Below are 26,006 nucleotides of genomic sequence, written 5' to 3'. Positions count from 1 at the left end.
ATGCTAAAGCTTCGCTCCATAACTGCCGTAGTGGGTGGAAAAAGTCTAAATTTATAAGCAATGCGTTTAGTTAGGTAAAGAAAAGGATGGTCGATATTGCGTGTAGCCCTAATTCTCCCTACTAAGAGAATTTTTCGAAACGAATTGGAAGGTCAATTACATCAGTAATTAATTCCATTATCTTTCATTTTCGAAAACTAATTACAGTTACCTTGGAAAATTATCAGGTTTCATTCTCGATTTAGAGCCCTTAGCATTCAGTGGTCCCTTTTTTCATCAAGTTTAAGACATTTCCTGTCCCGTTACATTTATATATTCCTTGATTGCAATCTTTGTTGCAACACAGAGTTTCCTCTTAAATCTGATAAATTATCAAGTTAGAAACTCGACTCTTCTCCGAATATCTGTTAGTGTATTTATATTTCATTTTTAAAACCGGTCATTCGAGCGCGAGTTGAAAGTCTCACACCATCGAAAGCAGATTCACTTAGTGTTGGATGTTCATTGAGATTTGAGAGATGTGGTTTACAAAGCTTAGCGCAATTAGTTTGATTTTGGTAGCCGGGTGTGTTAGCTACTCTATGGTTCAAAGTAGTGTGATCGAAAATGCCCAAGTTCAAATGCTTAGCTTACCGGCCGAAGAATTGGAGGTTGAAGATTTTACGCCTGAAACTAAACCAAATAATGGTAAAAATGTTTTCATCTATTAACATGCTCTTACGGCATGGTGAAAGCTTGTCTAAATACGTAAACATTTTTCAGGTTCTGATGTGAATGAGGAGGTTTGCAAGCAGGGATTTGTTGATGCCGCTACAAGAACCAAAGATGGAAGTACATATTTGTTTAGAGGTAAGACTAGCATGATACGTTTAAACTAGCAGCAAAGAAGCCAGTGTTGAACGTGAGTGTTTTTTACTCAATTTTAAAAGATAGCGGCATATTTATTACTAAAAGTATTAAAATCTGTCTATGTATATTCGAGAGTCTTTTGTAGGTTTTTTTTGAAAAGTCACAATTCTTTGCCGAATTTTACATAATTTGATGCTTGATAAGTGGGGTGGCGCAGCGGTTAGCGCTTTCTCCTCGCACCAAGAGGATCCCGGGTTCGATCCCGGACTGTGGCACCGGGTGAAAATCTGGATTCAAATCCTTCTGCGTAGAGTTTGCCAGTTCCCGCCCCACTTGTTAAAAGGAGTTTTCCTCCGCGGTCTAACCCGGTTTCTCCTTTCGACCAAATCTTGCAGAGGTTAACGGTAATAGTTAGTATAGGGCGCTGTGGGATAGCTGTGAGATAGGTCTAGTCACCACCCCTCTATGCATTGTAAAGGGACCCACCTGTAAACAAGCCCCAGGCTTAGTGTGGAAATCCCTTCATAGACAAGGCCTAGATAATTATTATTAATTTGCTTGACTTGTTCATATTTGTTTTAATTTCATAGCCAAAATAGTAAAGTATTTAACCGATTAACAGTATAAGTATTTATATTATTAAGGTGACTATTATTGGAAAATCGATGGCGGTATTGTATACGGCTATCCAAGACTTATAGCGGATGATTGGAAAGGAGTAGGATCTGGACCAATCGACGCTGCCTTCACCTGGAATGATGGCTCAACTTTCATTTTCAAGGTGCGTAAAAATTAAAAAAATATAATGAAACGTCGTCTTATTTCGCTTAAATATACAGGGGGATAGCTATTGGCGATTCTACAACTTGCAACCTGAGAAGGGATACCCCAGAAAGATTCAAGATGGATTCCGTGGAATTCCCAACAATGTTGACGCTGCTCTTGTCTGGCAAAACAATGGCATGACGTACTTCTTTAAGGGCAGCAAATACTGGAGATACGCTCAAAAACAAAACAATCCCACAACCGGGGATTATCCAGCTGATATATCCGCCTGGAAGGGAGTGCCCAATGACGTCAGCGCAGCCATTCGCTGGGTTGACGGTCTGACCTACTTCTTCAAAGGCACCCATTATTACAAATACGACAATATTGTAAGTCACTATAGAATCCAATAACTGATGTAAACTGTCAGACTCTGTTTTATTGTACGATATATTGGTTACCCCTTATCCTATTTATTATATAACACAATCCCCAGTAGCACGAGTGTTCCGCGTTCGAGTCGGTTCGAGGTAGATTCGTCGGTTTATGGTCCAGTCGGTAGTTACAACTAAAATCCGACTCTTATCCAACTTCAGTTGCCAACTCCGCTTTGCAGTCGGCCGTGAGAACAATAAAATAGAGTTGGCTGATAGTTGTCTTTATGTCGGTTAATGTAATGAAGGATTAGGTCGGCTGCTCGACTCCTTACCAACTAACATGCGTTTCTATCAAATAAAGGATAACAACAAGGGTCTAGAGGTCGACATATCCGACGGCCTACCGATCACACTGAACATTTCTGATTTTGTTGTAATGAAGCTTCTTCCGCGATTGAGTCGGTTCGAGGTGCATTCTTCGCTTTATGGCCTAGTCAGCACTTAGGACTAAATTCCGCCTCTTATCCAACTTCAGATACCAGCTCCGCTTTAAAGTCGGCCGTGAGAACAAACAAAAAGAGTTGGCTGATAGTTACATTTTATGTCGGTTGGAGTAAGAAAGGACTAGGTCGGCTGCTCCATTCCTTACCAACTAACATGGGTTTTTATCAAAATAACAACAATTAAGGAACAAGAGGTCGGCATATCCGACTACCTACCGATCATACTAAAGATTTCAGATTTAGTTATAATGAAGCTTCTTCCGCATTTGAGTCGGTTCGAGGTAGATTCGTCGGTTTATGGCTAGTCGGCACTTACAACTAAAGTCCGACTCTTATCCAACTTCAGATACTAGCTCCGCTTTGAAGTCGGCCGTGAGAACAAACAAAATGAGTTGGCTGATAGTTACATTTTATGTCGGTTGGTGTAAGAAAGGATTAGGTCGGCTGCTCAACTCCTTACCAACTAACATGGGTTTTTATCAAAATAACAACAAGGGACAAGAGGTCGGCATATCCGACTTCCTACCGATCATAGTAAAGATTTCAGATTTAGTTATAATGAAGCGTCTTCCGCCTTTGAGTTGGTTCGAGGTAGATTCGTCGGTTTATGGTCTAGTCGGCACTTACAACTAAAGTCCGACTCTTATCCAACTTCAGATACCAGCTCCGCTTTAAAGTCGGCCGTGAGAACAAACAAATAGAGTTGGCTGATAGTTACATTTTTTTCGGTTGGTGTAAGAAAGGATTAGGTCGGCTGCTCAACTCCTTACCAACTTACATGGGTTTCTTATCAAATAACAACAAGGGTCGAGAGGTTGGCATATCCGACTACCTACCGATCAATACTAAACATGTCAAATTTCGTTATAATGAAGCTTCTTCCGCGTTTGAGTCGGTTCGAAGTAGATCCGTCGGTTTATGGTCTAGTTGGCACTAACAACGGAAATCCGACTTTTATCCAACTTCAGTTGCTAACTCCGCTTTGCAGTCGGCCTTGACAACAATAGAATAGAGTAGTCTGATAGTTACATTTTAAGTCGGTTAATGTAATGAAAGATTATGTTGGCTTCTCGACTTCTTACCAACTAAAATGCGTTTTTATCAAAGTGCACTAGTGTATCAACGGTTTAAGATTATCTTAAACATTAAAATAAATATAATTAATATTATATATTTTCTTCGATAATTATTAACCTTATTGCGCGTTACATCGTTTAAAAAATAACTATTGAACATTCTTGAGAGACTAGACTAATATTGACGTTTGAAATGAAGCATACACCCATTTTTGTCTTACTCCAATCGGTACATAAGGTTTCGAATCTTAGTAATGGATAATAACAGCACAATTGCGTGAACCTTTGGTGGAAACTGCACCATTGGGAAACTAGAAGTTTCTTGTAACCCTAGCCGATCGCTAACCTTAACGATGATGAAGGAGTAGAAGCCAGTAAGTACACACTGGTGTCCATGTGGGATGGACAAAAGACCAGATGAAAGTGGTGTTTAGAAGACAGTAACTACAACCCTTAAAGCCGACCATAAACAAGCCAAAAGCCGACCATAAACAATCCATAAAGCCAACCATAAACAATCCACAAAACCGACCATAAACAATCCATAAAGCCAACCATAAAAAATCCACAAAACCGACCATAAACAATCCATAAAGCCAACCATAAACAATCCACAAAACCGACCATAAACAATCCATAAAGCCAACCATAAACAAGTCGTAAAGCCGACCATAAACAAGTCGTAAAGCCTACCATAATCAAGTCTTAAAGCCGACCCTAAACAAGCCATAAAGCCGACCATAAACAATCCGTAAAGCCGACCATAAACAATCCGTAAAGCCAACCATAAAAAATCCACAAAACCGACCATAAACAATCCATAAAGCCAACCATAAACAATCCACAAAACCGACCATAAACAATCCATAAAGCCAACCATAAACAAGTCGTAAAGCCGACCATAAACAAGTCGTAAAGCCTACCATAATCAAGTCTTAAAGCCGACCCTAAACAAGCCATAAAGCCGACCATAAACAATCCGTAAAGCCGACCATAAACAATCCGTAAAGCCTACCATAAATAATCTGTAAAGCCGACCATAAACAATCCACAAAGCCGATCATAAACAATCCATAAAGCCTACCATAATCAAGTCGTAAAGCCGACCCTAATTAAGCCATAAAGCCGACCATTAACAATCCATAAAGCCTACCATAATCAAGTCGTAAAGCCGACCCTAATTAAGCCATAAAGCCGACTGTTGAATAATGATAAAACTAATACTTTCGTATCCTTAATTAATTCTATATAAATGTTTAATTCCATGTTATAAAGTAAATTTGCATAACAATGTTAATATTAAATAAGAGATGATAATTTTGTATACTTCCTAAGATTAAAATAGATGGCGTGATAAGATTAGAAATCAATAAGATGAGAATGCAGGAATTGGAAAAACCATAAACAAAAAAGAATGATTCGCGCCTCTACGGAACACAGTTGTGTATGAGAGAAAGTTTTTCAGTTGAATAAAGAACTTAGATTATTAATGTAATTCGTCCCAATTTTTATATCACAACAAAACATGGTGTCAGATTAAAGTTTCCCGCGTCTTCCCGCCGCGTTTGTCAGTTTTTTCGCCGTTCCCGTCGCTTTGGAAAGGGGATATTAGGGTCAAAGGCTTAGTGATACAGCGTCAGTGAGAAGAAGAAAATACCACTACTCGCTAGTAAACAAAGGACACCCGACTTAACATGTCTGAAGACGACACGAATGACTTGGAACTTGTTCAAGGTGGACAGAGCGTACCAACGGGAGTGCCCCCCGTACCTGCCCCTACCTTTCAAATCACTGCCCCCGAACCGTTAACAGGAGCGGGAGAATGGCCGAAATGGATTAGAAGATTTGAACGCTTTCGCCAGGCCTCGGGTCTGAGTCGAAGTTCTCATAAGGAACAAGTAAATGCCTTAATCTATTTCATGGGTCCTCAGGCCGATGATATCTTCGACTCGTTTCAATTGAGTACGGAGGAAGAGAGCGTCTATGAGAACGTCAGAGAGCGTTTTGAAGGACACTACGTTGTACGGCGCAACCGCACGTATGAGAGAGCGAAATTTAATAATCGTCAACAAAGAGATGGCGAGAGCGTAGAAGAATACATTACCGCATTACACGCATTATCAGAACATTGTGAATTTGGAACAATGCGGGACGAACTTATCTGTGACAGACTGGTAGTTGGGTTAAAAGACAAGGCCTTATCAGAGCGACTGCAGTTGGACAAAGAACTGACATTGGACGGTGCTGTCACGAAAGCCAGACAAAATGAACAAATCAAATCGCAACAACGGGAGTTGTACCCCGAGAAAAATGCGCATAATGTAGATAGAATACACACGGGTAAACCTGCATCGCGTACTAGCAGAAACATGCAAGGTCAATGGCGGAACCACGTAACGGCCAAACAGCCACCTCCAAATATGTCAACGCTACGACAACACCAACCTCAGCAACAGCAAGAACGTTGTAAACGTTGTGGATACTCGAGAAATCATCCCAGAGAACAATGTCCAGCCTACAGCGCTACATGTCATAAATGTAAGAGAAGAGGTCACTTTGCGAAACAGTGCCGAAATTCAATGAATACTATAAGAGAAGTAACCAGCGATACATCCTTGAACAATGCATTTTTGGGATCAGTAGAGAGCAAACCCTCCCGGCAGTGGCATGCCACTATCTTGGTTGATAAACAACGAATTAAGTTTAAGGTTGACACAGGAGCTGATGTGAGTGTCATACCGGAAGAAATGGCCCGAGCAATGCCTCTAGCAAGTAAATTGGTAGCCTCAGATAGAACCTTATATGGCCCAGGCCGTAAGAGAATCGAATGCGTAGGGATGATAGCTGCGACATTAGAATATAAAAATGCAAGAATAGTTGAAAACGTCTACGTGATCCCAGACCTAGAAAGACCGCTTTTGGGGCTGAAAGCGAGTGAAGAATTAAACATAATAGCGAGAGTAGATGGAATGGAATCAGCCGCCACTAAAGTTGAGTTGATCTTGCAGGAGTTTCCTCATCTCTTTGAAGGAATAGGCAAGACCGTCGAACCATATGAGATTGCATTAATGCCTGGCGCTCAACCAACTGCATTAAACACGCCAAGAAGAGTTCCCATTCCACTGATGAAGCAAACCAAAGATGAACTGATCCGCATGGTTTCAGAAGGTATTATAACACCTATAGAAGAACCGACAGACTTCTGCGCTCCGATGGTGATAGTTCCCAAGCCGGATAAAAGCATACGCATTTGCGTGGATTTGACTGATTTAAATAAATTCATTAAGAGAGAAAGATATCCACTTCCCTCGGTGGATCACATCTTGGGTCAATTGGCGGGAGCCACCATATTTTCGAAATTAGATGCTACGAGCGGTTATTGGCAAGTTCCCTTGGCGCCTCAGTCAGCGAAGTTGACAACTTTTATCACGCCTTTCGGGCGATATTATTTTAACAGAATGCCCTTTGGTATTTGTTCTGCGTCAGAGCATTTCCAACGAAAAATAGGACTCTGTCTCGCTGGAATACCAGGAGCTGTTCACCTGCAAGATGATATCTTGGTATGGGGATGTAACGTGCAAGAGCATGACGAGAGATTGAGACAGATATTAAAACGTCTGACAGAAGCTGGAATTACACTTAATAGAGCCAAATGCGAGTTCTCTGTCAGAAGAGTTAAGTTTCTAGGCCACGTCATAGATGAAGCAGGAATACATCCAGACGAAGCGAAGATAGCCGCTATCAACAAACTGCCACCGCCAACAAATACAACAGAGTTGAAGCGTTTCCTAGGGATGGTTAACTTTCTAGCAAAGTTTGTACCGGAAGTATCTCATACACTGAGACCGTTACATGAACTCTTAAGCACGAAAAATGAGTGGACGTGGGGAGACCCACAGAACGAGTCGTTTATCAAGATCAAAGCATTGTTAACTAATCATCCAGTACTGGCGGTGTATGACCCGAAGCTGCCAACAATTATTTCAGCTGATGCGTCATCTTGGGGAATAGGCGCTGTCCTAAGTCAAGTTCATACAGATGGACAACGGCGCGTAGTCGCTTACGCATCTACGACGTTAACAGATGCAGAAAAGAGATACGCGCAAATAGAGAAAGAAGCCACAGCATTGGCGTGGGCATGTAATCGATTCAAGGATTACATAACAGGGATTAGCGTTGATCTTGAAACAGATCATAAACCGTTAGTGACGATCTTGACGACAAAGCAAATAGACGATTTGTCCCCTCGTCTCCAAAGAATACGGTTACGGATGATGCGTTACGTCTATACTATAAAATATGTTCCGGGAAAGGAGTTACATGCCGCCGACGCACTTTCGCGTGCCCCCCTATCAGGAGAACACGATTCGGTAGAATTGGATGAAGAAGTATCTGCCTACATACAACTCATCACGTCAACCCTTCCCGCTACAGACCTTAGATTGGCCGAAATATGGCAGAAACAAAGAAATGATTCAGTATGCATACAACTGCTACATTACATTCAACACGGGTGGCCACAGAAAAGTCAAGTAACCAAAGAATGTCAAAGCTATTATGCTTATCGCGATGAGCTGTCAGAAACGGACGGCCTGCTCATGAAGAGTTCTCGGCTCGTGATCCCCGAACTATTACGAGACACCGTATTGGAACAAATACACCATGGTCACCAGGGCATTACCAAGTGCCGCGCAAGAGCGAAATCAGCAGTATGGTGGCCAGGATTATCTCGAGCAATCGAAGAAAAGGTTCAACGTTGCCTCGCGTGTATCAAGGAATCCAAAAATATGCACGAACCAATGATACCTACAGAATTTCCTGATCGCCCGTGGCAAATAGTTGCTATGGATTTATTCCATCTAGAAAAGAAATGGTTCCTGGTGGTCACGGACTATTATTCGCGTTTCTTTGAGATACGACCGCTCAGTGAATTAAACACCGCTGCGGTAATTGACCGCATCAAGTCAATCTTCGCCACCCATGGCATACCTGAGACAGTCAAATCAGATAACGGTCCTCAATTCAATCCTACATTGACGTCAGAATTCCGACGCTTTGCGGAGAATTACGGATTTACGCATGTAACATCCAGTCCACGTTATCCTCAGAGTAACGGCTTTGCAGAAGCAGCAGTGAAGATCGTAAAACAACAGCTGAAGAAATCTGAAGACGCGTATAAAGCCTTATTGGCTTACCGTTCGACTCCGTTGGCTAACGGTTATAGCCCAGCTGAACTGTTGATGGGTCGCAAGGTACGATCCACACTACCGATCGCTAGCACTCACTTGTATCCGTCCCATTTACCACGAGAACAAGTCGTTGACTTGGAAGAACGTAGAAAGGCCTCACAGAAGAAAAATTATGATACTCGTCATAATGTGAAAACGCTCCGTGAGTTGAACAAGGGCGAAACAGTATGGATAACAGACATGAGAACGCAAGGAACAGTAGCCGAACACGCACCCGAACCACGTTCCTACATGATCCACACCCCAAAGGGTACCATCCGTCGCAACAGATATCATCTGATACCCATCAGACAGGACAGAGACGATGCCGCTCCACAGCAACCTGATAGACAACCGTCCAAAGGTCCAGTACAAGAAACAGATGAACAAAACCAAGGAGAGCAAGAAAATTCACCCGTCCCGACATCACCCCAATCGCCATCACAACAGGATGAATCACCAGAGCCTTATCGCACCAGGTCAGGTCGCGTGATCATTAAACCAGTAAGACTGGATCTCTGAACTTGAGGGAAGGATGTTGAATAATGATAAAACTAATACTTTCGTATCCTTAATTAATTCTATATAAATGTTTAATTCCATGTTATAAAGTAAATTTGCATAACAATGTTAATATTAAATAAGAGATGATAATTTTGTATACTTCCTAAGATTAAAATAGATGGCGTGATAAGATTAGAAATCAATAAGATGAGAATGCAGGAATTGGAAAAACCATAAACAAAAAAGAATGATTCGCGCCTCTACGGAACACAGTTGTGTATGAGAGAAAGTTTTTCAGTTGAATAAAGAACTTAGATTATTAATGTAATTCGTCCCAATTTTTATATCACAACAAAACACCGACCACAAACAAGCCATCAATCCGACAAATAACAGTCGATAAAGCCGACCGCAATTAGATTAATAATCCAACCATAACCAGATAACAAAGCCGACTTCTTGTTTGATAATGTAAGAGCTGGACACGCTTACTTTTTAGAGTCGGTTAAAGTGCTGGCAAAATTTCTACGGCCGGAAGTCGGGCCAACGCTTAAACGGATAGGACATTTCGACGGTCGAAATGAAAGTTTTCCGACGCTTTTACGTCAGTGTTGGTTGGACCTCGAACCGACTCCGTTGGCCCAACGTCGAATTTGCTACTGGGGAAGTCTTAATAGGTCCTCTAACATAATTGAGATATTTCAAACTATTGTAAAAATATTGTCTGTTTCAAAACATGGGAGGGAAAAAATAATTAAGCTCTGTTAACACTTACACGGGAAACTTTACAGAGATGATTTGTCAAACAAATTTTGAAACACTCCTCAATGACAGATTGAAGCGTTTTCAAATCATCCATTAGTACTGCTTCATAAGTTTATAAGATAAGTTTTTCACTAGTTACTGAGAGCTTGTCAAGATGTGACACGGGTGAAACGTCATAGATTCTTGTAAAGCGTAGCCTGATGAGGCACTGTCAAAGGCTTAGTAGACACTAAACAGGAAGATGGACTGTAAAACTTAGTGTAGTCAATTCTAGCGTCGTTCTTGAACTAGCTCTCAGTAAGTCTCTATAGCACTACGAAGTATAGGTAGAGTCATACTTATGGAACATATCTTATAAACTTATGGTACAAATAATAAAGAGCCAGTTGGATGATCTATTTTGGTTGTCCAAGTTTCGCACAGTCTAGGGCACAGCCAGGGATATATTTCATTTTGGAAGTAGGAATGGAGAACAGAGTAATCTGGGCGCGCGTTGAAGTTCCGGACCCCCTTCCACGTGAAGGGGTATGAAAGAAGAGGCGGTTCATAGAATCAGAAGTAAAAAGGAATTACGTATTTTCGCCATCCCCGTCAGCAACGTCTTCAAAACGTAGTTTAAGTGAGCCAATAAGGTAATTTAAACTTTCCGTTACGTGTTGGGCTCTACTCACCGTTCTCCATTCCTACTTCTAAAATTAAATCTTTCCCTGGCACAGCTCAATAATAAATTGCCAAAAGTTCAAGTTGAATAGTATAAAAATTTAAAGGTGTAACCTCACTTTCATAATGCTAACTTTCTGATGACGTGATATGATGATAGACTTGTGTTATAAATGTCTCGAATATTGGAACGTTATTCTCGACAAACAGTGTTATATACTTCTAGTCTTCAAAATAGTACGTCATTTGTCACAACTGCGAATTTTATGGTTTTTAGCAGAAACGTTTTGCGATTGTTAATGTTTTTAGCGTAATATTTTTGCGCCTGTTAAGGTTTTCCGGAATATTTATACATACCACAAAACGAGAGAGAAGCTTCAACAACTAAAAATTTTTGATTTAGAACGAAATAGTCCCTCGTGATTATCCGGTGCCAACAGGAAAAGCTTGGTTTGAATGCGACAATGGATTCGTTAAGCCTGAAGACAATCTAAAATTGGAAAGGGAAAATCCCATTAGAAATCCTCATGAGAAAATAATGACTAGAAGTGACGAATATATTCCGGCGGAACAGACCTTGGTTGATAGTTCTACAAATAAACCAAATATTGGTAAAACGTTTTAGGCTTAGGACAGTGGGGTTTGGCCACATTTCAACCGATACACTTGATATTTTTCAGATTATGACGACAAAATGAAACTAAAGAAGGCAAATGAGGAAGTTTGCCAGCACGGACTTGTTGACGCCGCTACCACAACCAAAGATGGAAACACATACTTGTTCAGAGGTAAAACAAGACGACCCAAGAGCTGGGTTCGTAATAGTGGCCACATGGTACCGTACTTTACCGGCGTACAGAAAATTTGAGTGAATAGCCCCTCGATGCGCTACCTTTAACTGTTTTAAAATGATGCCTTAAATTTTTCTATTTCTGTTATAATTATAATAATGTGACACGAACGGAAAACGTGAGAGATTACCCCCACGATGCGCATCCTTTAACAGTGGTAAAACGAAACACCCGTAAATACCCATTAAAATAAGTACAGAAAATCAGAGTGAATAGCCCCTCGATGCCCTAACAAAAAATTATAACCCTTAATCCTTACTTCAATAAATTTACTTCCGTTATAATTGCCACAAGCTTGTACTTTCTTTTAAAATTCTTCTCGATTTGTGGAGCAATTTACGTAACTTCTAATAACAAACACCACCTTAAAACCATTCTAAATATAACGTCGGTATATACTTGAGTGTTATACTGCTACGCGATCCGGGTTCGAACCCCTCTGCGACCAAAAAAACTTAATTAAAATAAAATCTCTAACCGAGCTAAGTTCCACCGGTGGGTTTGGTATTCATATTTGAGTTCCTTTTGAGCTAGAAGCTAACGATAACGAAAGCGAAAACTACGGCCACAACTACTACTACGGCTCGGGTCAAACTATGAGCCTCATCGTATACTACGATGTGGCTAAAAAAAGCATAGAGACAATTGCCTAAAACGTTTTAAAGCTCTTGAAACCTTGTTTCAAACAAACTGTTAAACAAAAGCATTTGCTAACAACTAAACCGTGTTCAAATACTAATAGAGCAGCCATCGAGAGTACCATCAAACCCTAATATTCCAATGATGCCATTATGTTTTTGCATATCACCCATAGAAGTTTAAGGTTCGGAACAGAATTTTCAAGTCTAGCGACTATCTGCAGTATTCACTCATTGATAATTCTAGTTGACTGACGGTTATTACGTCATTTTCATTTATTAATTGGCTGACCCCGCGGTCCATACTTTTTTTCAACAGAGAGAGTTTATAATAGGGAGTAGAAGCTCTTGCCCTTGACAGTGCTAAATACAATGTAGCTCAAACAAGTAGGCTGCGACGCTAAAACTGGCCAGGTAAATTTCCGGTCACATGAATCTCCTATTAATTTTAAAGTTTGCCCACAATCACTGTTGGTTGTACAATTACCCAATAAGGGTTCGCGATTTCGAGTGCGACTAGTGCCATTTGGAGTTATTTTAAGTCGAACGTTTCCTTTTCCCTAAAAAGGTAGTGTCAATCTCCCTAGACCCTCCCGCAACATTCTAGACCCACCCTAGAGGGAGGGGCCACAAAAATAGTACCGGAAATAGACCTGGTCAGTTTTGTTGATCACGTGATTTTTGAGCTACATAATATTCCTCAGTTTCCACTCCCTACGATAAATTCTCTATGTTTTCAACAATGAAAGTGCCTTAGTGCTTGTACTCGAAAACCCTTGATCTATTGCATTTTATTTCGCCTTTAACAGTTTGTACGAATTTTATTAAGGTGACTATTATTGGAAAATCCATGGCGGTATTGTGTACGGATTTCCAAGACTAATAGCGGAAGACTGGAAAGGGGTCGGATCTGGACCAATCGACGCTGCTTTGACCTGGAATGATGGTTCAACTTTCATTTTCAAAGTACATAAAAATTAACATTTTTTATCTTTCTGAAGTGTTTTTTATTTGTCTGATCTCGGCTTACTACGTGTAAATATGCAGGGGGATAGCTATTGGCGATTCTACAACTTGAGGCCGGAGAAGGGATACCCCAGAAAGATTCAAGATGGATTCCGTGGAATTCCCAACAACGTTGACGCTGCCCTTGTCTGGCAAAATAATGGCATAACATACTTCTTTAAAGGCAGCAAATACTGGAGATACGATCAGAAAGAAGCCAACCCCACAAGTGGCCCTTCTGATATATCCGCATGGAAGGGAGTGCCCAATGATGTCAGCGCCGCCATTCGCTGGGTTAACGGTCTGACCTACTTCTTCAAAGGCACCATATATTACAGATACGAAAATGATGTAAGTGAAAAATTCAACTCAATTCTGTTTCTACCCGACCAGCTTAATTACTCATAATGAGTCTTACGGGTCCTTCCTAAAATACCGTTATCTGGCGTTAATTAACGGGAGGCTGTGACATAATTTTCTGTTGAAATAAGACTCGTGCCGTAATTGTCCTCAAATAGTCTTAAAAATAATTAGTGCATTTGTGACTATTGCCATAAGCATGAATTTATTCATTAACACGAATATATATGTGTATCATTAGCCTTTCTATCATGTTATTCAGGGATGGGAGGGACCTTTTTATTAGATACGCGTTTAACGTCATCGCGGTGGCCAATCAAAATCGAGACGCCTGGAACTGGAAGTTCGAACAGCAGACAACCAGTTTCACAAAATTGTGTTGTAATACAATTTTCGGTTAGGTTTACAAAACTGCGTCAACTGAATATTAAAAATGATCGCCGATACGTGAATAAATATCTCAACACGATGTCCGAAGGTGATATTGATATTTTAAAGGAAATGATAATAAGTGCTTACAAAAACGGATTTATGGGATAAGAACGTCGGAGTTAGCGAATTCACTCCCCATCCTCGCATGCTTTATTGAGAAACTTCGTCTGCTTATATTTTGACTCCACCCACAAATTCTGTATATAGCTACTTCTAGAGATCGAATTTGTGGGTGGAGTTAAAATATAAGCAGACGAAGTTTCTCAATAAAGTATGCGAGGATGGTACTAGAGGCTAAAGCTATGATCCGACGTTCTTATCCCATAAATCCGTTTTTGGTGCTTACAATGTTTTTCCTAATCTAAAACTGAAAACTGTTGGTAAAGTACTAAGGCTTGGCTATAAAGAAAATCAAACGGTTGAAAATTAACTAACATCTGAAATGGTGAGAATTGATCTTGCTGTTTTCTTTTCCTGCTGTTGGAGGTAAAATTAATGCGGTAGTTGTTCAATTTATAAGCATAATTAGTCCTTCGCATGACAAGAGCTTTAGCTTTAAAAACAAACCGCCGGAAATTCTCTGACTTCACTCAAACTAAGCCACTCCCATCCCTGAATATGTAGTTTAACTAGTCAAAGCAGATATATATTCATGTTAAATGAATAAATTCATGCCATAAGATATGTTTCATAAGTCTGTCACTGGTTACTGAGAGCTTGTCATGAAGTGACGTGGATGAAACGTCATAGATTCTCGTAAAGCGACGCCTGGTGAGGCGTTGTAAAAGGCTTAGAGTAAACTAAATAGGAAGTTGGACTGCAAAACCGAGTGTAGTCAATTCTGGCGTCGTTCTCGAACTAGCTCTCACTAAGTATCCATCATTACAAAGCATAGGTTGTGTCATACTCATGGAACATATCTTATAAACTTATATTATCGGGTAATGTTATAATGGAGGTGGTATGAAATAAAACTTCTACTAAAAAATTTACAAATTTAGGCAGAAAGAGTTAAAAACGCTCCAGTAGACACAGGTAGAGCCTGGTTCGAATGCGAAAGAGTGGGCATACGTGCCGATAGCAAATCAATGTTCGAACGGGAAATCTCCTATAGAAACCAGCACGAAGAGGTTATGACGAAAATCGAAGAACTAAAAAGCGAAGTGGATCAAATCGCGAATGCTTTGAAGAAGCTCGAATTTTTGAGAACAATGTAATGTTTCTTGAAAAAAATTACAAAAGAAAACACCATTGTTTTGTAAGACTTTAAATATTAAAAATTGCAATTGAAAAATAAAAGTTTTCTTTTTCAACAATTGGTTTACACAAACATGGTCGGTTTTCCTTATCAGTCGATAGATTCCGTGATCATCCTATGTATCCTAGATGGAATATGAGCTTATAGACACTAACATACGCAAATCTGTACACGAGTTGCTTTTGTACCAACAAAAAATTACTAAAAGTACTTTCGCCCCATCTTTTAAAATGGCCACAATGTATTCCACACTCTTCTTCAAAAATGAAAATTGGTGCACATTATGATTGGAACCACATGAAAATGGTAGGTAAAATTTACAGCTCTGTGTTCTAACACCCCATCTGAACTTATTGGCTTCTAACAGCACCATCTACTGGTTTTTCGTGTATACCACGTACACACCAACGTATACATATTGCCTTCTAACACCCCATCTGAACTTATTGGCTTCTAACACCCCATCTGAACTTATTGGCTTCTAACACCCCATCTGAAATTATTAGCTTCTAACACCACCATCTCAACTTATTGGATTCTAACACCACCATCTACTGGTCTTTCGTGTATACCATGTACACACCAATCTGTACATATTGGCTTCTAACACCCCATCTGGACTTATTGGCTTCTAACACCACCATCTACTGGTCTTTTGTGTATACCAGGTTAGAGATGTGAAATTACCGTAATTTTTAAAAACGGTAATTTACCGGGTAAATTACCGATAAATTACCGGTAATTTACCGATTGAAATTTAGGGAACACAAAAATTACCGTTCAGCCGGTAATTTTTGGTAATTTATATTTCCCTGTACTTACAATCCATTACTTTAAACAACGTTTAATTGTGATCACTATCTTGACTGCTTTACACGTATTTGCGGCTTTTGCTACCAAGACGGCAGCCGTGGCCTTTCTAATCTGATTTCTAATTAAAGATTTATTAAAAGACTAATTTGTAGTGCAACTTTGTAAGTACTGGCTAGCGAGTAGCGCCTAGTGAGTCATTTTGAAAGTAAACACAGAAATAATTGATCATTTAAGTGTAAAATGAAGTTTTAAGGCGTAATAAAAATGCTTGGTAATTTACCACGGTAATTTACCGCCGTAATTTACCGGTAAATTACCATTGTAAAATTACGGTAAGATATAAAACGGTAATTTACGCGGTATTTGGTAAATTACCGGTAATTTACGGACGGTAAATTACCGACTCACATCTCTATACCAGGTACACACCAATCTGTAAATATTGGCTTCTAACACCTCCATCTGAACTTATTGGATTCTAACATAACCATCTACTGGTCTTTCGTATATTCACGTACACACCTATCTATACAGATTGGCTTCTAGCACCCCCATCTGAACTTATTGGATTCTAACACCACCATCTACTGGTCTTTGGTGTATACCACGTACACAGCAATGTCTAGATATTGGCTTCAAACACCCCATCTGAACTCATTGGCTTCTAATACCCCCATCTGAACCTATTGGCTTCTAGCACCCCCATCTGAACTTATTGGATTCTAACACCACCATCTACTGGTCTTTGGTATACCACGTACACAGCAATGTCTAGATATTGGCTTCAAACACCCCATCTGAACTCATTGGCTTCTAATACCCCCATCTGAACCTATTGGCTTCTAGCACCCCCATCTGAACTTATTGGATTCTAACACCACCATCTACTGGTCTTTGGTGTATACCACGTACACAGCAATCTCTAGATATTGGCTTCAAACACCCCATCTGAACTCATTGGCTTCTAATACCCCCATCTGAACCTATTGGCTTCAAACACCACCATCTATTGGGGTTTCGTTTATACCACATACACACCGATCTGTACATATTGGCTTCTAACACCACCATCTACTGAAAGGCTAAAACATTTCAGTAGTTTGACGTCACAGATATATTTTTTCACGTGAGATGGTGCCACTCTCTCCGCTATCAGACCCAGAATTTAGACTGGCGAGAAGATCGAGACGCGTATAGGATTCCCGCGCTTTCTTCCTGACGTCATAGTGATGTCATCAAACGGGCGACCAAGCTCAACAAGACAAAATCATTGATATATCGAAACTGAGTTTTCGTTATTTTTCAATGGATTTTAAAACAGGAAACTTTGGTTCAATTATATTAAAAATTTGACATTTTGAAAGTAGAGACTTGAAAGAGTAACATAATACCACTTTCGTGGTTAAATATGATATGAAATTGTAAATTCGTTTACCCTTTTATTATTTAAGAAAAACCTCTCGCTCTGGAACAGCACCCGTCACAGTTTATAAAGAACGCGTAAATAAGCTTGCATGTGAAGTCGAAACACAACGCATTTCATAATTAATATGAATCAAGTAATTAAGATGTGTTCCTGTTGAATTACAAATCATGGAAAATCTATTCAAAGTTAATAAAGGACGAGTAATGATATAGTTACCATAGAAAGTTAATGAAACTAGAGCTGAGAAGTCGATTTCGGATCAAATTAACTGGATAGCCCTCGTCTCGACTTGGAGAGGTTTATTTTGGTTCCCCAACTTGTTAAGGGTAAACGCTACCCTCTCGTTACACCTCAGCAAGATTCTAAATAATCCAGCATGATAGTGAACGTTTCTCCATACTAAACATAAAGTATTTCAAGTCGATCAAAAAGAGATCATGTAAAAATGAATGGAAGCTTGCACGATCAGACCTTCAACCGCGGCGATCTAATTGTGGTCATGACTCTTAAATTTGACGCATGCGCGCGGACACCGCGATGAGGCCCCGAGTCAGCGCCAGAGAGAGACGATTTTAGCCACGAAGCGAATGACCGCGCCTATTCACTTTAACACTCCCTCTCAAGTCTCTCCTCCCTGATCAAATCAATTAAATGTAACCATTAGAACAGTTCCAACTGCTTTTATAATCAAAGTTTTTCCTTGGAATTCAATTTATATTGATTTCAAAGTAATTAAAACTTTATCTAAGTTTAATATATTTTAATCTCAGGGTCTTCTAGGGTTACCTCGTTACCAGAGAGACTTTGATATCCTCTGATTCAATTCCTTTGAGCTGCCGCATTTGATTTTGTTCCGCAATTTAATTAGAATTTTACATGCACATTTTTGCGTGGAATATTAATCGCAGCTTGGTTGTATTAATACGCAGTTTTAAATCTCATAAGGAAAAGTAGTGCTTTTGAATCTATCTATACCTATGTGTCAAAGTTCAGACTGACTGACTGACTGATAATCAACGCCCACTCTTAACCGCTTTACCTAGTAGGCGGCTTTTTATTTGCAGGGACATTACGTTAATTAGTATGCAGTATCATGCACGAACTAAGACAAGTAAACCCTTCTTTATGGAATAAGGTCCGATTTATGAGTTACTATTTCTATCGAGGGGTTACACTGTTAGAAAAATTAGTCCAATAATTGTCCAAATTTGCACAAAGTAATCCAAATTTCCATGGCAAGTCATATAAAGGTCCAAAAATGCTAGCTTTAATCCGAAAATGGATGCCTTCAATTCTTGGTGCTAAAACTATCCAAATTTGGATGGAAAGTGATGTAACGGTCCAAAAATGGTACTTTAATCTGATAAAGGATGCCTTCGAATCTTGGTGCGAAACCCATCCATACTATCTCAAAATAAACACCCTAGAGTCGAAAAAAGAGGGGTTAGCGTAGTATAATATAAAAGGGCTAAGGTAAAAAGGGAGGAGCGAAATTTAACTACATACCTATTTACCAAGACACGCAATCTTTTCTCTTTATTGATAAGCAATTCAGAAGTTAAAACAAAACACAGACACGTTAGGGACAAAGCCTCTCTCCAGAGAGGTAAAAATCCACTCGTTCTTATAAAATTAACATGAAGTGGTTGAAAACAGGTTAAAATATCGATTTCCTGTCCCGTTAGAAATTATATTCCACGATTGCAATGTTTGTTGAACCACAGACTTTCCGCTTAAATCTGATAAATTATCAAGTTAGAAACTCGACTCTTCACCGAAAATCTGTTAGTGTATTAATATTTCATTTTTAAAACCGGTCATTCGAGCGCGAGTTGAAAGACTTACACCATCGAAAGCTGATTCATTTAGTGTTGGATGTTCTTTCAGATTTGAGAGATGTGGTTTACAATGCTTAGCGCAATTAGTTTGATTTTGGTAGCTGGGTGTGTTAGCTACTCTATGGTTCAAAGTAGGGTGATAGAAAATGCCCAAGATCAAGTGTTTAGCTTACCGGCCGAAGAATTGGAGGTTGAAGATTTTACGCCTGAAACTAAACCAAATAATGGTAAAAATGTTTTCATCCATTATCATGCTCTTACGGCATGGTACAATGCGTGAAATGTTTTCAGCTTCTGATGTGAATGAGGAGGTTTGCAAGCAGGGATTTGTTGATGCCGCTACAAGGACCAAAGATGGAAGCACATATTTGTTTAGAGGTAAGAATTAGAGAGTGATAAAATTAAACTAGTAGCAAAGGACGAACGTCAGAGTGTTATTCCTCCATTTTGGGGCTCCCATTTTAAAAGATAGTACTATCCGTCTATGTATATTTGAGAAGGTGGTTTTTATGTTTGTTCTCTATGCTACGTCACAATTTTTACCGAATTTTACCAAATTTAATGCTTGATATCATTAGCGCTATAGAGAAGGTTTTAAAGGTGATTGTAGTTCAGTTCCTCAAGTTTGGATCATCGAACCCCTAGCCATTAAGAGTTTAAAGAACGTCCTATTCTAATCCTGAAGCACTTTATACTTAAGATTAACCACTTGAAATGTTTTATTGAAATCTTAATTTGCTTGACTTGTTCATATTCGTTTTATTTTCATAGCCAAAATAGTAAAGTATTTAACAGTTTAACATTACAATTATTTATAATATTAAGGTGACTATTATTGGAAAATCGATGGCGGTATTGTGTACGGATATCCAAGACTTATAGCGGAAGACTGGAAAGGAGTCGGATCTGGACCAATCGACGCTGCCTTTACCTGGAATGATGGTTCAACTTTCATTTTCAAGGTACGTGAATATGATTATAATCTCTTTGAAACGTCGTCTTATTTTGCTCAAATATACAGGGGGATAGCTATTGGCGATTCTACAACTTGCAGCCGGAGAAGGGATACCCCAGAAAGATTCAAGATGGATTCCGTGGAATTCCCAACAATGTTGACGCTGCTCTTGTCTGGCAAAACAATGGCATGACGTACTTCTTTAAGGGCAGCAAATACTGGAGATACGCTCAGAAACAAGACAATCCCACAACCGGGGATTATCCAGCTGATATATCCGCTTGGAAGGGAGTGCCCAATGATGTCAGCGCAGCTATTCGCTGGGTTGATGGTCTGACCTACTTCTTCAAAGGCACCAATTATATCAAATACGACAACATTGTAAGTCATCCAATAACAGATATAAACTGTCTGCCTCAGTTTTACTTTACGATATATTGGTTACCACTTATCCTATTAATTATATGGAACACGAGTCGTAAGAGGTCCTCTAACATAATTGAGATATTTCAAACAATTGTAAGAATATTGTCCGTTTCAATTAAGCTCTGTTAACACTTACACGGGAAATTTTACAGAAATGATTTCTCAAACAAGTTTTGAAACACTTCTAAATGACAGATTGAAGCGTTTTCAAATCATCCATTAGTACTGCTTCATAAGTATATAAGATAAGTTTTTCACTAGTTACTGAGAGCAAAAATAAATAGGGGAAAGTGTCGGACTGCCATATTTTCCTGCCTTTGCCTTAGCTTGACATGCATTTTGAGACGCTCAAGCGCGCGAGAGGTGTTTAAAATGGTATCAGCCAATCAGATTTGTAGTTGATGATGTCATTCTTTCCGAGAATAACGCTCGTTCGCCACCAAACGGGAGAATTTGGCATAGGCGTATTTCAAGGAAGAGACCTTCGCACTCCGTTCTATTTTGTTGTTTAGTGCTATTTTCGCGTTTGAACGAGGTTAGAGTTTGTTTAAAACGTTAGCACGCCGATATTAAATTAAAATTGCCGCGGATGTTCTTGAAATCATCATTTAATTATAAAAAACACATCGTTAAAATCCTTTAGAATTTCGTTTAAACTTAGGCCCTGGGTTGTCATTATAAGCTAAAACGTTTTAATATTAGTAAATAACATCAATATCAGCAAACTTAATTAATACAATCATGTACATCGTCAAATTAAATTGTGGCGATAAACCGCAGTGGCCACGGTTAGCCTCAGTCAAAAGCGGTTAATGTAAAATAAAACCGCGCTATTTCTTCACGCGCAATATTACAAATTATCTTAGGTACCTGGTGAATAGGCGAGGGGGATGAAACAGAATTCGCGAGTATGCATTCACCCCTCCAAATGCATGTCACAGACGAAGGAGAGAGTCCGACACTTTCCCCTATTTATTTTTGCTGAGAGCTTGTCAAGATGTGACACGGGTGAAACGTCATAGATTCTTGTAAAGCGTCGCCTGATGAGGCGCTGTCAAAGGCTTAGTAGACACTAAACAGGAAGATGGACTGTAAAACTTAGTGTAGTCAATTCTAGCGTCGTTCTTGAACTAGCTCTCAGTAAGTCTCTATAGCACTACGAAGTATAGGTAGTGTCATAGTTATGGTACATATCTTATAAACTTATGATACAAATAATAATGAGCCAGTTGGATGATCTATTTTGGTTGTCCAATTTTCGCACAGGCTAGGGCACAGCCAGGGATATATTTAATTTTGGAAGTAGGAATGGAGAACAGAGTAATCTGGGCGCGCGTCGAAGTTCCGGACCCCCTTCCACGGGAAGGGGGTATGAAAGAAGAGGCGGTTCATAGATTCAGAAGTAAAAAGGAATTATGTATTTTCGCCGTCCCCGTCAGCAACGTCTTCAAAACGTAGTTTAAGTGAGCCAATAAGGTAATTTAAACTTTCCGTTACGAGTTGGGCTCTACTCACCGTTCTCCATTCCTACTTCTAAAATTAAATCTTTCCCTGGCACAACTCAATAATAAATTGTCAAAAGTTCAAGTTGAATAGTATGAAAATTTAAAGGTGTAACCTCACTTTCATAATGCTAACTTTCTGATGACGTGATATGAAGATAGACTTGTGTTATAAATGTCTTGAATATTGCAACGCTATTCTCGACAAACAGTGTTATATACTTCTAGTCTTCAAAATTGTACGTCATTTGTCACAAATGCGATTTTTATGGTTTTTAGCGGAATATTTTTGCGACTGTTATGGTTTTCCGGAATATTTATACATACCACAAAATGAGAGAGAAGCTTCAACAACTTAACATTTTTGATTTAGAACGAAATAGTCCCTCGTGATTATCCGGTGCCAACAGGAAAAGCCTGGTTTGAATGCGACAAAGGATTCGTTAAGCCTGAAGACAAGCTAAAATTGGAAAGGGAAAATCCCATTAGAAATCCTCATGAGAAAATAATGACTAGAAGTGACGAATATATTCCGGCGAATCAGACCTTGGTTGATAGTTCTACAAATAAACTAAATATTGGTAAAACCTTTTAGGCTCGAAACAGTGGGGTTTCGCCACATTTCAACCGATAACCTTGATTTATTCAGATTATGACGACAAAATGAAACTAAAGAAGGCAAATGAGGAAGTTTGCCAGCACGGACTAGTTGACGCCGCTACCAGAACCAAAGATGGAAACACATACTTGTTCAGAGGTAAAACAAGACGACCCAAGAGCAGGGTTCGTAATAGTGGCCACATGGTACCGTACATTACCGGCGTACAGAAAATTTGAGTGAATAGCCCCTCGATGCGCTACCTTTAACTGTTTTAAAATTATTATTTAAATTTTTCTACTTCTGTTATAATTATAATAGTGTGACACGAACGGAAAACGTGAGAGATTACCCCCACGATGCGCATCCTTTAACAGTGTTAAAACGAAACACCCGTAAATACCCATTAAAATAAGCACAGAAAATCAGAGTGAATAGCCCCTCGACGCCCTAACAAAAAATTATAACCCTTAATCCTTACTTCAATAATTTTACTTGCGTTATAATTGCCACAAGCTAGTACTTTCTTTTAAAATTCTTCTCGATTTGTGGAGAAATACACGTAACTTCTAATAACAAACACCACCTTAAAACCATTCTAAATATAACGTCGGTATATACTTGAGTGTCTTACTGCTACGCGAGCGATTCGGGTTCGAACCCCTCTGCGACCAACAAAAACTGTGGGTGGGTTTGATATACATATTCGAGTTCCTTTTAAGCTAAAAACTAACGATAACAAAAGCGAAAACTCCGGCCACAACTACTACTACTATTATTACTACGGCTCGGATCAAACTAAGAGCCTCATCGTATTAGAAATTTAAGGTTCGGAACCGAATTTTGAAATCTAGCGACTATCTACAGTATTGAAGAATTATATTCAAATTCACTCATTCATAATAGTGCTCGACTGCTGGGTTATTGCGTCATTTTCTTTTATTGTCTGACCTTGCGGTCCATACTTTTTTTCAACAATGGAAATGCCATAGTGCTCGTACTCGAAAAACCCTTGATCTATTGCATTTTATTTTATGTTTGTATCAATTTTATTAAGGTGACTATTATTGGAAAATCGATGGCGGTATTGTGTACGGATATCCAAGACTAATAGCGGAAGACTGGAAAGGGGTCGGATCTGGTCCAATTGACGCTGCTTTTACCTGGAATGATGGCTCAACCTTCATTTTCAAGGTACATCAAAATTAAGATTTTTACCCTTCTGAAGTATTTTTATTTGTCTGATCTCGGCTTAATACGTTTAAATATACAGGGGGATAGCTATTGGCGATTCTACAACTTGAGGCCGGAGAAGGGATACCCCAGAAAGATTCAAGATGGATTCCGAGGAATTCCCAACAACGTTGACGCTGCTCTTGTCTGGCAAAACAATGGCATGACGTACTTCTTTAAGGGCAGCAAATACTGGAGATACGATCCGAAAGAAGCCAATCCCACAACCGGGGATTATCCAGCTGATATATCCTCATGGAATGGAGTGCCCAATGATGTCAGCGCCGCCATTCGCTGGGTTGACGGTCTGACCTACTTCTTCAAAGGCACCATATATTACAAATTCGAAAACGATGTAAGTAAAAAATTCAACTCAATTCTGTCTCTACCCGACCAGCTTAATTACTCATAATGAGTCTTACGGGTCCTTCCTAAAATACGGTTATCTGGCGTTAATTATCGGGAGGCTGTGACATAATTTTCTGTTGAAATAAGACTCGTGCAGTAATTGTCCTCAAATAGTCTTAAAAATATTTAGTGCATTTGTGACTATTGCCATAAGATATGTTTCATAAGTCTGTCACTAGTTACTGAGAGCTTGTCATAGATTCTCGTAAAGTGACGCCTGGTGAGGCGTTGTAAAAGGCTTAGAGTAAACTAAATAGGAAGTTGGACTGTAAAACCGAGAGTAGTCAATTCTGGCGTCGTTCTCGAACTAGCTCTCACTAAGTCTCCATCATTACAAAGTATAGGTAGTGTCATACTCATGGAACATATCATATAAACTTATATTATCGGGTAATGGATTTATTGAGGTGGATATGAAATAAAACTTCTACTAAAAATTCACTAATTTAGGCAGAAAGAGTTAAAAACGCTCCAGCAGAAACAGGTAGAGCCTGGTTCGAATGCGAGAAAGTGGGCATACGTACCGATAACAAATCAATGTTCGAACGGGAAATTTCCAATAGAAACCAGCACGAAGAGGTTATGACGAAAATCGAAGAACTAAAAAGCCAAGTGGATCTAGTCGCGAATGCTTCGAAGGATTCTCCCCCATTTCACCCAAAAACAGTTTCCCCAATTCCCATTTCTCCCAAACTCATTTCTCCCAAAATATTTTCCCCCCAAACAAAAACATTGCATGCTATTAATTTCCCTTACAATATCCTCTCAATAATCTCGGCGCATATTTCACTGTATATCTAAAGTAACGCAATAAAAGCAAACTGAATGATGACAACACAACCCAACCCAACCTAACCCAACCAAAACCAACCTAACCTAACCCTTCCTAACCTAACCTAACCTAACCCTTCCTAACCTAACCTAACCTAACCCAACCCAACCTAACCTAACCTAACCTAACACAACCCAACCTAACCAAACCTAACCTAACCCAACCTAACCTAACCCAACCCAACCTAACCAAACCCGACCTAACCTAACCTAACCTGATCTAACCTAGCCTAACCCAACCCAACCTAAACCAACGAAACCTAACCAAACCCAACCTAACTTAACCTAACCCGACCAAACCCAACCCAACCAACCTAACCTAACCTAACCCAACCAAACCTAACCTTACCCAACCTAACCTAACCTGACCCAACCTAACCTAACCTGACCCAACCTAACCTAAAATTACGTGACCTAACCTAACCTAACCCACCCTAACCCAACCCAACAAGGCTAATTTTTTCTAGGTCTTATTAATTTATGTAGGCTAAAATTAGATCTCAACTTGAACCGGGGTAAATGGGAAAAAATCTTTTGGGCGAAATATTCCTTTTGGGGATTATGGATTTAGGAAAATGGGAACATACCCTTTGGAGAAGGTCGAATTTTTGAGAACAATGTAATGTTTCTTGAAAAAAAATACAAAAAGAAAACACCTTTGTTTTGTAAGATTGAAATATTAAAAATTGCAATTGAAAAATAAAA

General features: G+C 39.4%; 1 protein-coding gene and 1 long non-coding RNA gene across 3 annotated transcripts; one reads left to right on the top strand and one right to left on the bottom strand.

Moving 5' to 3' along the window:
- Positions 1-400: 400 nt before the first annotated feature.
- LOC149678698 (uncharacterized) lies at positions 401-26,006 on the top strand. The gene is made up of 13 exons (XM_089836644.1): positions 401-687; positions 763-849; positions 1,494-1,630; positions 1,689-2,003; positions 11,131-11,338; positions 11,408-11,515; positions 20,174-20,310; positions 20,370-20,684; positions 22,605-22,812; positions 22,881-22,988; positions 23,887-24,023; positions 24,103-24,417; positions 24,921-26,006. The coding sequence occupies exons 1-13, from the start codon at positions 519-521 to the stop codon at positions 25,269-25,271; spliced, it is 2,595 nt and encodes an 864-aa protein (XP_089692770.1). The 5' UTR covers positions 401-518; the 3' UTR covers positions 25,272-26,006.
- LOC149678699 (uncharacterized) lies at positions 16,504-19,785 on the bottom strand. Of its 2 annotated transcripts, XR_016366123.1 has the most exons (4): positions 19,017-19,785; positions 18,297-18,933; positions 17,727-18,144; positions 16,504-17,660 (listed from the first exon to the last, which is right to left on the bottom strand). It is a non-coding gene; the product is annotated as an uncharacterized LOC149678699 (long non-coding RNA). The 2 variants fall into 2 exon arrangements; XR_016366122.1 differs by having other exon boundaries at positions 17,727-18,933.

This window comes from Phalangium opilio, unplaced genomic scaffold (assembly GCF_054372755.1).
Source record: "Phalangium opilio isolate 3A_F unplaced genomic scaffold, DU_Popi_V2 ptg000042l_1, whole genome shotgun sequence".
NCBI classification, from domain to species: Eukaryota; Metazoa; Arthropoda; class Arachnida; order Opiliones; family Phalangiidae; genus Phalangium; species Phalangium opilio.
Note: the sequence above shows the minus strand (reverse complement) of the source record. Positions and strands in the feature narration are given on the sequence as shown.